This window comes from Seriola aureovittata, chromosome 1, assembly GCF_021018895.1.
Source record: "Seriola aureovittata isolate HTS-2021-v1 ecotype China chromosome 1, ASM2101889v1, whole genome shotgun sequence".
Lineage (NCBI taxonomy): Eukaryota > Metazoa > Chordata > Actinopteri > Carangiformes > Carangidae > Seriola > Seriola aureovittata.
The window spans coordinates 26,268,069-26,282,718 of NC_079364.1; the positions used below are offsets into that span (position 1 = coordinate 26,268,069).

General features: G+C 43.6%; 2 protein-coding genes across 2 annotated transcripts; both read right to left on the minus strand.

Annotated features, from left to right (window-relative positions):
• Nucleotides 1–3,360: 3,360 nt before the first annotated feature.
• Nucleotides 3,361–6,795, minus strand: si:ch1073-459b3.2 (growth arrest-specific protein 1). The gene has a single exon (XM_056374987.1). The coding sequence runs from the start codon at nt 5,895–5,897 to the stop codon at nt 5,145–5,147; it is 753 nt and encodes a 250-aa protein (XP_056230962.1). The 5' UTR covers nt 5,898–6,795; the 3' UTR covers nt 3,361–5,144.
• A 1,187-nt stretch (nt 6,796–7,982) lies between these two features.
• On the minus strand, nt 7,983–14,392 carry cplx3b (complexin 3b). Its single transcript, XM_056375877.1, has 3 exons — nt 13,668–14,392; nt 10,962–11,049; nt 7,983–10,738 (listed from the first exon to the last, which is right to left on the minus strand). Exons 1-3 carry the CDS (start codon nt 13,823–13,825, stop codon nt 10,514–10,516), a joined length of 471 nt encoding a protein of 156 aa, XP_056231852.1. The 5' UTR covers nt 13,826–14,392; the 3' UTR covers nt 7,983–10,513.
• Nucleotides 14,393–14,650: the final 258 nt, after the last annotated feature.

Here is a 14,650-nt window from a genome sequence, read left to right on the forward strand (position 1 = left end):
TGTTTTGTCAACAGCGCAAGGCAAACGCTCGACTTTCAGAACCTAAGGAAAGATTTATATGCCGTCGTGGGAGCAGCGCTGCTGTTCCCTCGCCATCGTCATCATCTGGAAGGCCGCTCGGCAGAAACAGCTGGCTCGGGTCCACAAGGGGAGGATAGAGGAAGGCAGGCAGGCAGGGGAAAGTAAGGACATTTTATAATTATATGATTCATATGGTCTGGGAAACTATGGAAACTGAATTTGAGAATTTCCAGATCTACAAAACTATGGGAATTACACAAAGAATTCATTACGAGTATATTATCTTTTTTCCCTTCATTCCCCGTAGCTCGTCTGCCATGCATGATAGATCGAGCTTGTTTTACAGCACAATGGCAGCTGCACCTCTTTCTACTGATTGCTCATAATTACCCAGTACTGTCGCACTCATTGTAAGAAGAGAAATGTAACCTGGAGTGGTTATTTGGCTTCTACAAAAACTGTCAAAAAAAGAACCATTTGAGAGGCAGAGAGGATGAGCACTAGATTAGCTCCTGCAAAATTAGAAAAAGGATAAAATATGATCAACCAATCTTATTTAAAGGGGCTCTCTGATTTTACACACACTGTTTTGTAGTGATGGTTCGTTCTGTGCAACCAGGAGGGTTTTTTGTAGCTCTGGAGGAGCTTTGTCAAGTCTGAGAAACTAACGCTCATGATGTCATTATGATGTCATCGGGGTTATCTTGGCTTAGAGATGACACATTTATAACAAAGTCTGTGTTACAAACTGAGAATATGGAGTTTGAAAGATGTAAAGACACCGGCCAGTTGCATTGTGGCGAATGTATCATCCTCTGTTTGTGGAGCTTGACCCATACAGGGACAAAAAGCCTGGATATCTCGGCCTCTGTTGTTTTTAGTGTTGATCATCCTTTTTAAATCTGTTTCCTCTGAGCTTTATGGAAATGCAATAATAACTCTGCACACCGCCTTTAAAATACTGACTCAAAAAATGATAAAAATCCTGTGAAAATCATCAGCGAAACACCGAAGTTCTCCTAAAAGCAGAGAGATACAGAGTGCGGCTGTAGTTGCCTTAGGTTTAACAAGTGGTTTTTAAATCCGACCAGAGTAATGTTTGTTTTCTGCCCCACCATCTGGTTAATCACATTCACCTGGCATGCCAGGTGTAAATCACTCCCAGACTTTATGGTTAGAACAGAGAGCAGCATGGCCCCAAGTGCTGGAACAACAGGATGGAGAACCACTGGGTGCTGCATGTGTGGCTGTGTATGAGCATGTTGCTGCCAGGAAAAGTTTGGATGCAATTTTGACCCTGGTGCTTGCTTTGTTGCTTGTTTCTGGGAATACTGCCAATTTATATTACCCCCCAAAAAGTGCACAGAATATCATTATAGCAATGCAACGCGGAAAGGGAGGTCCTGGGATGGAAAGACAACCCCCGGACTCCCTCCGAACCACAACCTACAGCATTGTGGCTTTAATCAGCCTCCATTTTGCTTCAGATCCAGCAACACGTTCTTCCCCCCGGCTATCTCTATCTTCCTCTCTTGATTCTGTTAATGGGACAGCGGTCGAGTTAAATTGGCATCAACGTCACCCGTAAAGAGGGGTCTCTGTGCTCGAGACCTGAAGGATCTGTGTGCCCTTGACTCCAGCAACCCCTGCCTTGAAAACAGAGAGCAGGTCAGCCATTCACTGTGGCTCGATGGCTATCATGAATGGAACATTGTACCTATGAGAGACAAGAGCCTCCTAAATCCTCAGGTCACTCCCACTTTGGAGCAGTGAAGAGAGAGTGGGGGTCGGGGGGTTGTTTCAGAGAAATGTTGAATAAAGATAATTTAGAAAATGGGCCCCAGCACAGTGCTGCCTCTGTATCCCCCTGTTCCCTCCACACACTCAACTCCCCAAGGCTGCACTGCTCATGTTTGTTTTGATTTTGCTCCCAGAATCGGGATGAGGAGGTGGGGGTGGGGGGTGTGGGGGGGATTGAAGGGAGCAGAGTGGTTGTATTGGAGGACTTTAAGATGCATGGCAATGGTTAAGACAGATTGGATCAAAGACAATCTAGCTAAACTAGAGGGAGTCGGGCTAAACTGTAGCTGTGGGCCGCTTTGTTTTTCTATCTCCAAGTTTTTATGACACAATAGATGGTTGGAAGTGTCTGAGGATTCCTGTGGTTAACGAAAAATCAGGAGAAGCTGTGCAGACGCTCGCTCCACACTTGGAGATGTTGCCACCTGTTAACTCAAGTAACAGACTTCTAATTACTCATGTGATGCGAGGCTGGGGGCACACAGACAAATGTGCGTCACAGAAATGTCTTTTATCAAAAAATAATGGCCACATTTTTTGTTAATTTTCTACCCTTGCCACTGCACTTTTATACCATTTGGATTTGAGTTGTTACATATGTAAAACAGTTGTGCACCTGACACCTAGCCGCAATGTTAAATGACTCTTTTACAATTTGTTAATGACCTGTGAATATCAAAGTAAGTGCGGAACAAGCACCAAATGCCTTTTGGTCATTAGCAAAGTCTGGCAATACACTGGAGACAAATTTGAGTGTCTACAGTAAACTGACACCAGCTCAGTTGGATGAATTTACATGTTTCCATGACGGCCTACATGCCCTCCTACTCTAAAAACTGTGCTGGTGGTTTAATTACAAGTTGAGCCTAAAATGAAAGAAGAATCCTGATTTGCTGTTTTTGCTCCAATGAGGATGTATTGGGCAACGACTAAACACTTAAAATTCCTCACCAGGTTTCAGTTACACTGACCTAATCCCTTAAATATTAGCGAGTGAAACACAGCAACATGCGGTGCTCACTGTGGAGTCACTGAGCTCACTTCACATTTTCAAATAACAACCTCTCTTTTTTTGGATTTCAGTTACTATAGCAGCCTAAAACTGGTGTCATCAAAATATTCCGTGGTGTAAACTTGATGTGACAAAATATCACTGCGTTCAGATGAAAAAAAAAAAATCTTGTTTTAAATTAATAACTATGTGCGCTACATACTTCCCACACACCACTGAAGCATAAACCTCTTTCAGCAAATCATAGGGTCACTAGGTTTCCTGAACCAAAGACTTTGAGTTCATGTACAATTTACAAAAGTCAAGCTTCATCAGTCGTTAGAAGCTTTTTGATTCATGTTCTTGGTCACATTTCTTACTTGCTTGATGTCTCTGTGCTCAAATCACACCATTACACAATTTTAGCTCATAAACATTTTATTATAAAACTCACCCTCCCACATGCTCTGAGGTGTTCACTGCCATGTTTCCATAAAATGAGATGAAAAACTGGAAAATCTAAATGATGTCAGGCTTTGTGGACAAAATCTGAGCTACATTTGTGTGTTTATTTTGTATTAAATGCAACTTGCTGTGACAGTGGCCACACACTGGCTTATTTTACTGCATATAACTGTAAAATATATACACATTCTTCATATTCTAGCTTCATAATTTAACATTTATCTACACTGTTCAAAACTTCATACCAAAACAAAGAAGATTAGTTTTGACACTATTTCAAGTGGCGGAGACACAAATGGACAGCTTCATTTTACAAGTGATCAATACAAACATAAAAACTTTTTTTTACTTTCCCTTTTTGCTAAACAGCTTAACGTGGCTGCTGGTTTGACTTCCTGGACCTACAGTACAAACAGGTAACATCAGCTCTGTGCGCTGCTTAGTCGCCATATAGCGCATCTTATTATGTAAATGTTTCCAACAACAAAAACACACAAAATAAAAGCCCTCAAAGAAGACACTTATGAGGAATTTGTGAACTGAACTAAATCTCATTGTAATTAGTTTGACCTTTATGTGTATTTGTGCAAGTTCATTTAAAAAGCACTTAGTGACAACCCTGCATGTTAAAACGTGGCCTAAGAAAACTCTGCTTTAGTTAGCAACACTCTCAAACTCCTCACAAATTCTGTGTCACAAAAATAATTCACATGCATTCAACCTGTGCTTGACCATTCATGTCAGACTATTTCTGAGTGAATATGTTGTTGTCACTGTTGTGACACTGCTACAGTCACTTAATAATAATCCTTCATACCCATGAAATTAACTTTCTTTGTTCAGTGAGTTTATAAAAACTAATTTACGTTCTAATCACGCGGTTTGTTTAGAGTTTCCTGCATAACAAAACCAAGCGGTGTCAGACCTCGGACAAACTGCAGGTATGATACGCTGACCCTCCTCACACCAGCAGCAGACAGGTTTTCCTCGGTTGTTGCTTCAGTGTGAAAGCAGTAATAAAGATGGGGGTCTTTTAAAGGCGTGAAAGGGGGCAGGCAGTAGAGAGGAGGAAGGAGGGGTGGGGGGCGGCGGGGTCTCAGGAAAAGTTCAATAAAACAATCTCAACCGGGGGAGGGGCCCCAGACAGAGTGCTAGAGAGGCGCTTCAGTTAATTTAAGTACTTGATCCCACACCCTTGCCTGTCCTCTGACTGTTCCCACAAATATTTGAAGTGTGGTTTCTGCAACAATGCAGTGGCCCCTGAAATGGAGAGCAGAGCAAACAGAGACTGTATGGGTCCAATGTTTGTCTAAGGTCTTAATAAAGCCACACTCCAAGTACCATTGAAACCAAACCAAACAAACAGGAGCTTTTTTTTTTTTTTTAAAGGCACACAAAATGGCAATGCCCTGCAAAAAAGTCTGATTTTGCTTCATTTCCTCTCACCGTCACCTTGAAAATATTTTTGCCATTTTTCTCAACAGGCTTTCCTCTACTCAGCAAAAAAGCGAGCAGCTCACTCAGAGCACTGCAAGGCCATCTACGGAAGGATTTGAATTACAAATCAAAAAGAGCAGTTTTCCTGAGTCAGAATAACTATGCAAATTGTACAGTTGTGGAAAGCCTACACAAATCACTACTGTGCTCTCCATGTCTCCATGTAACTAATGGTAAGGCACAGAGTCCTGTGGGTGAAAAATAACTTTCCTCATCCAGCAGATCTGGGTTCAAGTTCTGTGCCAACAACACAAGGCTGTGCTGAAGTGTCTTAGAGTAAGTCAGGAGTGACCTTACACTCTTGAACAGTCATTTCCCCCCCACACACGCTCATTTATAAAGCCAACAAATATTTCAAGTACCGATCCTCTCAGTATAATATCCGTGCTAGAGACAGAAACAGGAGGGTCATGCAGCTGGACGACCTCTGGGAAGCAGAGGAATGGTCAGGATACACCTCCTCTCTGTCACCTTTAGGGTCATAGTCCTCATCCTCATATATGTCCTCCACATCAGGCTGGTCTGAAATAACATTGTGGTCTCCTATGGCGCAAAGTTTGCTCATGTTCTCCTTGACCACTTCACAGAAAGGCCTCTCTACCCCATCGCAAACACAGCGGTTGAGCAGCATGCCATTTGGAATGAACAGCATCTGCTGAATGGTGGCTTTACACTTTGAGGAGCACTTCCTGCCATTGAACAACTGCCCGCAGTACGACAAGTAGGCCGTGAGGGAGGTGTGGCAGTTGCTGTCCTCCTCGCAGCGCTGCCGGGCCTCCATGCACCCTATCCCCCCGGCATCGCTCGGGTATCTGCGGGGGAGGCACGGCTCTATGGCTTGTTTGGCGCTGAGGCACTCCAGGTCCTGGGCGCAGTCGCAGGTCTCCAGGTCCGGCCCGCTGCGGGTGTGATTGAGCCTGATCAGCGCGTTGATGCAGTGGCTCGGACACTGCCTCCTCGTCCCTCGGATGTTCCCCTCACAGGCCGCTAAGTACTGACTGTACGCGAGATCACACTCAGGTTCGTCGTGGCACCGAAGAAGCGCCTGCCAGCAGATTAGCTGGGCATCTATGGCCACCAGCACCCATGGGAGAAGTGCCAGGGCGCTGCACCAACATTTCATGCTTGGATGGAGTTCTAGTTCGGTGACGTGCACTTTCTCGACCAGCACATTAGGATATGGACAATTCACACACGGAATCTCACAGACTGAAGTTCACATAAGTATTCCATACATGTTTTTCTGTAACCAAACATTTTGTCACCAGCGCAGTCGAAAAAAAAAAAAAAATATATATATATATATATATAGGCTACACTTGATCACATTATCCACAGACTCGCACGTTGGTTGAGTTTGCCTCCTCCTGCACAGCTTTAAACAGTGGAAGTCAGGATCTGACTCAGGGAAATCACCACGCGTGGCTGCAAAAAAAAAGGGGAAACAGCGCAGCGGCAACAGTCATCCCGAGAAGCACGTCCGTCTAAAAGTGAGGAATCCTACTCCAAACTGCAGTCTGCGTCTGCTCCATGCCTCCGGTGCAGATACGAGGTGGTGGACAGTGCGCCGCGCCGCAGGGCTTATCCAAAGTTAACGCGCAGTCTAACCACAGTGTTTGTCCACAACTCAGTTTGCACACTTGAACTAATCTTTCTTGCCATTATTAGTTTCGACTCGTCTTCCACCAGCTCTACCACTTTTTAAAATCCATCCACGCATTCCTATGGTTTTTTTTTTTTCACTCAGAAAAGGTTTCTATCTATCGCATTTCGTACCGCTATGTGCGTCTTTGTCCCCCTTCTTGCTGTTACGCTTCACGGTCCGCCGAGCATTTCCCCACAACACCCCTCCTCCTGTCGAAAAAAAAAGAAAGAAAAGTTTTCCTTCCCCCCTCTCCCTCTCTCTCTCTCTCTCATTTACAATCCTGGCCACCGATTGGTCGTCATTGAGGAGTCAGCCGTGGGACCCATCTCCAGGCCTACAGCGGCACAAATCCTCTCAGTATATGAAGAGATAGGCTGGATGAAAATGTTTATAATTTTCCTTGCATGAACCCCAGGATCTGTGTGGTCCCCCCTCTTCTCTTGTAGCGCAACACAAGTGAAGTGGGGGGGGGGGGGGGGCTAAAACGCATTCCTTTGCAATAAGCTCACATCTGCAACTTCACTGCTCCAATTTTCGGGCGCGGAAAAACAAATCTGTTTCTTTTTAGCCATAAACCGAGCCTCTGTGATAACTGCCTCGCCGTGGAGGGGTTTTCTCTTAAAGGTTCTCGCTAATTGTCGCTCTCTCCCTCTCCTGCCTCTCTTTCTGCAGAGTTTTTAAGCCCCGATTGATAGAAGAGAATGGGAGAGAATAGTATTTTCTGGCCCGTTTCACCCCAATTGTGTCAGATTGTCCATGCAGTGGCCCAGTGTCTTTCCAGGCTGAAGATTGTTCACGCACTGCAGCCTATGAATAGAGAGGGGTTTCAGCATCAATATATTTTACAGCTATCCCCTTTCACTCTACACTTGAAAACTACCAATAGCTCAGGCTTTCCTACCATTGAAATGGTAACTAACTTGATTTTTTTTTTTTTTTTTTGCAGAGCATATGCCCCCCACCCCACCCCCCACAGGCTGTGCCAGTTTTGCACAACAAAACCAGATGGATGCCCACCCTGATATCTATTCAAAATTACACTATGAAAGATAGCTGCTTTTAAAAACGACATTTTTCAGTGTTTTAAAAAAATGCATAGTGTATATAGTGTTAGCATAAGAACTGCATGCATGTGTTTATATTTAGGCCCTTTGTACTGTATGTACAGCAGGTGGATAAAATAACTATTATTTTAACCGTTTTCTATGTGAACACATATAAACATATAAACATGCATCAATATTTCACTTTAAGTAGGCTGTTCACCCACACTGGTACATATGGATTATTTGACTTCTGTCGCCACAGAGTGAGAATATTTCCCCCCATATGAGATGTTACATTGTGTACATCTTGTGCTGACACTAATTGGAAATCTCTGACCTGTCAATAATAATCAATCAGCTTCTATCAGCAGCCTCCCTCATGGATAATTCTCTAGTCCTGACTGTATTTTTGTCTCCACCTGGTGTTCAAGCTCCTGCAGATTTAACGATACTGATAAATGACTAAATACAACACGACGTTGCGCTGTGTAAACGTCACACAAAAACAGAGAGGGTGTACATTATCCTAAAAATCAGTTTATTGCAGTTAAAACTCCAAAATCACTGAAATACTGTCAGAGACAGAATGAGAGAGATACTGTGAAACAAAGAACCAGCCGAAGAACAAGAAGAAGTCGTGGCAGCCATTTCCTGAAAACAATGAATTGCACAGGATGACAGCACAAAAATTACATTATCATTATTATTATAATTATTATAATTATAATTATCACTATTATTATTATTATTATTATTATTATTGAATTATTATTTCAAGTCATAAACACTCATTCAAAGCAAACAGTTGTTTTATGGCTTCTGCTCCACCCATTAATATTATCTTATCATCAAATATGACAGATAAATTTATTATAAAAGGACTTATTGCAACTTTTCCTCTGCTTCAAATTATTGAAATGTTACAAATACACTGTTCACCTATCACATGACAACAAGCACTGCACTGGAAATTTTTGAATGTTGCCCCAGATCTATTCAGCAGTAGTGTGGCTCCTACAGCAAGGACATTTTTAGAGAAAACAGGCAATATTTTTTTGCCCATGTTTCCTCTAAAACAATGTATGTAAATAATTAATATGTAAATTAAGACTTTTATAATCGTTTTTTGGCAGTTAATACAACAGGAATCAGAGTGGGGACAGACGTGAGATCAAAGCTGACATCACCCTTAGCACCACTGCTACATAAAATCAAACACCGGCAAAATGTAGCGTATATGAATGTTACACAACATCAACAACATCTTCTCCTAATTCCCCCTCGCCTTCGCTTACATATGCAAACAGCAGAGACAGAACACCGCGGTCAGCCCACAGTGACTGTGCGCTGTGTGACACTACAAACCAGCTCTCGCAGCCACAGGACCAGGTTTTTACAAAGACACCACTTGACATATCACATCGTCTAAACGACACAAAATCCACCAGCACGAAACGGCACCACTGGGACGCAGGAGTCAGCGAGATGAAGGACAGGTCGAAGGTCATGTGACGGTCGACGACACTATGAGACCCAGCGGGTTGATGAAAATGGAGTGACTGAAGACCCGCTGTTGACATAATAGGCAAACAGGAGATACAAGTACATCTTATACAACATAAATGTTTGTATGTGGACTCTGTAGTTGGATTTAAACACACACTTCAGTTACACAGTTTGACATTTACGCCTTTATGTTGGTTTGGCATACAACTTCTAAAGCATTTCCATTTCTCTCATTTGAGCAGCTTTTGTTTTTTGCTTAGATGCAGCACAAAAACACGTTTACTCTCTATGTAGCTGATATTGATGCTATAGGTAAAATTTGGGAACACAGTTACTGGACAGGCTTTACTGCATTTACTTATGGCTGCCCTTAAGACATCCTATGTGCCTGCCGACAAATTGTTTGTTGCTTTTAATTATAAACTAAAAAGGGGAATGAATACAAATCCGTAGCAGGAGCAAACAGGAGGGTCATTTTTTGTAAAAAGTAGCTTACAAATCTTGGAGCTCTAAAGATGACAACCTTGTACGGACGTCCAAGGCACACTGAAGTACAGAAAAAGCTAAAAAAAAAAAGAAAAAGAAAAGCCATTATAATGATATGTTTAGGAAAAGATTAAAAGTAAGATTAATGCGGCTCACAGGGAGCTTTTGTCCCTCATTAGTAAGCTACTTACAACAAAGCTCAGCCTCATTTGTTGCTCCAAATGAATATTGCCCATTTCAAGATTTTTGTGCTTTTGTGTGTGAAATGTAACCCCCCCCTCATTGTATTTATCCCAAAATAAATCACCAAATTCAACATAACACACATACAAGCTCCTCACATGAGCCAGTGTTAGCCTTGTTTATGTGTGTTGTTTTCATTCCAACCAAGCAGCTGATTTTACTGATGAGTGTCCTCTCCTGATGGAAATGTGTGTGTTCATCGGTGAAATCAGCTGATGTGTGTTTGGAAGCAATAAAACCCTGCACACACACCTGAGGCCTCAGCTGCAGGATCATATGTGTTATCGCTGGTCACATGAGGTACAGAGAGAGAGAGAGAGAGAGAGAGAGAGGGGTGAGGGAATGTAAGGGTTTGATGCACTGGACAAAGTTTTTCTCAGAGGAGGAGTTGTTCTAAATGCAGAAATAATCTTATTGGTTAAATCAATGGGAGGAGCCAAGGAACCGCAGTCTTTCAGAGTGCAAGTTAGCTAATTTCAATAAAAATATGAATGACATTCATGACTTATAGGAAGTTTGAAGGTCAACAGGAAAAGTCAATAAAAACTACCTCACCTAGAAGACAAAGAACTCTTTTCTTTCCAGTTAGAAATATGAGCCCCAGTTTTCAAAAGCTCAGCTTCCTCATCTTTTACTTTCTTTTCCGCAGGGCGTCTGTCTAACTTTGCACAGCTAGAAAAACTGTTATTATGTGGCTCTGCCAACTGACATTCCACTGAAGCAACAAGAATATTTCTATCTCTAGAGCAGCTCTGCCTCTGAAAAATATTTGTACAAGTAAAACTAATCTTCTGAGACACGGAGTTGGCCAAATCACATGAGACTGCAATTCTCCGTCTGCTTTTTGAGGTCTTCCAGTGTGGCTTGGGCTTTGTCTTTCAGCTGGTCCATGTCCACATTCTGGATGTTGGACAGCTGGCCCAGCATCGACTGCTTGTGTGCCTCCTCCTGGTTGTCTTCAGCAATCATCTTGGCCAACTCTGTGGGCAACACCACGTCGTCCCCCGCCTGCTGGATCTGGGTCTCATCTGTCTCGTTCTGAGGTAGATGCACAAGACACATGTATACGTGAATGTCCGTATTGACACAGCCAAACAGGACAGGAGAAACCAAAGACTTTAAAACAAAAGGTTCAAATCCCACCACAGTTTATAGGAGTAGATTACAAGAACAACCTTTAAAAATGCAGTGATTCTGTTATTCAGTCCGAGGATATATTGTCTTTACTTTTCTCTACAAAAGCAGAGCGGGATTAGTTTACCTTTGGTAACCGGTACTTGTCCCGGAAATGACTTCTAACTGTAGCTCTCTCAGCTTTCTTCTGGGCGAAATGGGCTTCTCGTTCTTGTCTGCAAGAAAGGAGAAAAAATATAGTGTTCAAGGTGTCATACAGATTTAGATCAGACCTTTCACCTGCGTAAAGTAACATTTCAAACTCCAAGCACCACACACGCTGCGAAAAGAAAAAAAAAAGAGAAAAAAAAGAGCATCAAAAGGCCCCTTACTGGATTTGGACCCTGGAGGCCTTGGAGCATCACCATGTGTTCTCTTAGCTCCAACTACTGAGCACAGAACCAGCAGAAGGCGGAGCAGCAGCAGCAGCAGCAGCAGTGATGCCGTGGGGACAAAGAGCAGGAAGAGATGTTCTGCTTATGTTTAGGAACCCCAGATGTGGCATCCTGTCAGTCCAGCACTCCTCTGAGGGATTTCAGGCCTTTTGGGACGTTGGACTGCCAGAGGAAACCTACTAACTGCGGACTCACTGTCACTACCCTGTCAAGCCATTCCATACATATCCTGGACTCAACTCCCTCTCTGCAGAGCCAATATTAAACGTCAGAGTTTCATTGTGTTCTCATCTTTTAAGCCTGGAGATGCTCAAAAGAGCACAGGGGCAGTTTAGGCTGAACGATCGAAGAAGTGAAAGATCTACTCCAACTATCTTCAACCAATAAGTCTGACTTCTATGAGGGAGGTGTTGAGATATTTTTTTTTTTAAATGAGTGTTGTGTCATGTGTTTCTTGAAACTCATCTCCTGTAAACAAGCCGGCCTACAGTGTGTGATGCCTCCAGCAGAGGGCAGGCAACAGGCTGCTGGCAATAATGCTCTCTCCATTCAACATCACTGGAATATTTATGGCTTCACTGTAGTTCACAATTGCCCCGCGTAAATTGCTAAATTTGCTGAAATGCCTCCGACGTCGTGAGTCAACAACGTGACATAACGCTGAACAAACTTGCTGCTCTGGCCTGCGGTCAAATATAGCATGAATGCCGAGAGAAAAAGACCACATTTTATTGCAGTCAGTGAGATGCAGAAGGAACATATAGCAGAATAAACCCTCCTAGATGATGTTCTTCAAAGCAAAGCTACAGTGGCAGAGGTTGCACTGTACGCCTACGAAGATCAAATCAGCAGCATAATCTAAAGGCAGGGGGGTGGTGGTGGTGGGGGGTGGGGTGGGGGGGTATGGTTTGTGAAGGGTTTGCACCCAATGTGTCAGGGGAAGGTCGTTTTATCTGAAGATGCAGAGTTCACTTTGTATTAACGTGAGCGTGCCAAACACCAAACGGCACATAGGCCCATGCAGCGTTGACTTGCAGCCAATGAGCAGAGCTTTGTGTCTTCCCCTCTCAAGGACGTTCAGATGACCAGGGTTGTCACTGTGGCCCGGGTGCTAAGGGTGATAAAATGTCTACATGTGACATGCCAGTGTGAGCAGCCCTCAACCCCCCCACCCCCCCCACCCCCACCCCCAACCTTATTCTTCCTTAATCTGAGCAGTAGGGGCTTCTCGGTGATCTATGCTCATGTTTAGCACCTCTGACTAATAATTCACTTCCACTGAAGGTCACATAATGACAGCAGAGCGTCAAGCATCTCGCCAGGCTTCCTGTGGAGCTCAGTGGGCTGAGCTCAATGTTAACACTGCCAGAGTCAGGACTTAACTACCTACTCATTCTTAAAATGTCTGCACATGACACTGTATAATCTCAATCTACCATTTTCCTTTAAAAAAAAAACAAAAAAAAACAGTTCTGAGTTCTTTATTCCACATCATTAATCTGTGGTGACTTCTCTCATGACCAGGACAGTGAACATCTGATATGGGACATGGCATCCTGCTGGAAGGGAAGCATCATACTAATCAATAGGGAGTTACTGTCTGCTGGATGAACTCTGCCAAATGACCTTGCTTTAGATTGCCCTCCAATAGACCCAGGAGATAAACACCATAATGAATATGTAAATTATGAAAGTGCAACATTTAAAGGATTCAATTTTGTATGTGAGACACAGAGGAAATATTTCAATGATTGAAACAAAAAAAAAAAGAAAGCCTCACAGCTGGAATCACAGCTGTAAATATATGCAGAGAAATTACATCTAAACCTCAAAATTAGAGCTATTATAGAGGCCATACCAATCTAAATCTAAATGTATCCACTTTTTAGGCTGCAGTATATTGCTATAATGTAAACTAATTGCAACCATCTTGAGTGGAAACATATGTTTGAATAATGAAACTCGGCTGAGAAAGTAAAGCCAAAATTAATTAACATTAGTTAGTTGCCCCTCTCACAATATGCAAATAGAGGCTCTACTTTACCCATTTTATTTACCACACGGTCTGATTCATTATTCAGCCGCACGCTCAGCAGTAGGAACGTTTTTCACCCCAGGCACGAATCCCTGTGGACATTTCCGTGGAACAATGATTCCAGGAATCCGAAATTAAAAACAGCTCTACATAATTTGCCGAAGCTAAGAGACAGAGAGCTCCCTGGGCGAGAGGAGCAGCTGTGTGTGGAGCGCTCATGTTATTGCATTGATGCGTAAAAAAGCGCGCGGCGCACTGGGAACGCTCAGCTATTTACGCACAAAAACACACCGTTTAAATATGCCAACACACACCGTAGATTGCATTACAACTTCACAATCACAAGCTTCAATCATTGCCTTACTTTTCCTCCTCTAACTGTTGCTGGTATTGTTCAAATTCCTCTTGAGTCATCCCCTGCGCGGCGGCGTCTGATTTCTCCCCTTCGGATTTCTCTTCCGTCAGTCCGCCTGTCAGGTTCTTCAGCTGTCCTCCCACCATGTGTTTTACCATGAAAGCCATGGCTGTGCGTTTGAGAGTCCTCTGTCTGATCGGCTGAGAAGTTGAAGGCTTGATGCGCTCCTTGGATAGAGCGGTGACTGCGGATAGAAATCCGTCAAGTGACGCTTAAACCTGACGTCTAGAAGTGTCACGCAGGAGCATATAACTTTCAGGAGCTCGATGGGAGCAAAGAAACCGGAAGAAAAAACGAAATTATTCCGACTGCGCTTCGGGAGGCGGCAGTTTCAGCACCACTGGCCCTGGACAGCTCCGCGCCGTGAAGGATGGAGAGGAGCTGCTCAGTTATGAGTCAACAAGTTTGGCGGTGAACTCTACCAATCCCGAGACTCCGTCCGCAGCCACCACTCCCTCCACCCAATCCCAGGCACAGCCGGACTGGGTGTGCGCTTGCATGGCGCGCGTCGGCATCCTGGGCTGCACGGGATCCCGTGATTCGCCGTCTGATTATAACTCAGGATGGAGTCAGACACGACTCCGGGGGGGACAAACAACACGTGATGAGCTTCAGTGTCTCCTGGGTGTTTTGGTGCCTCTGTCTCTCTCAGGGTCATCTGCGCGCTGGAGCCTAATACACAGTTTGTCAACAACCAAAGAGCTTCCTAATTGCAAATTAGTCAAATGGCTGTCTATGAGCGCAGGCCATGTGTACGGTTTATTGGCCTAATCACTTAGAAAAGATGAGTCGCTCTCCTCTACAAGAGTTTGTTTGATGTACAGGAACGAGCTCGTTTCCACGAGATGAAAGGAGACTGATGGGGGTTCTGTACAGTGCACAAAATACATCGTTGAATCTAAACACATACACATACTCATTCTCCGTTTACA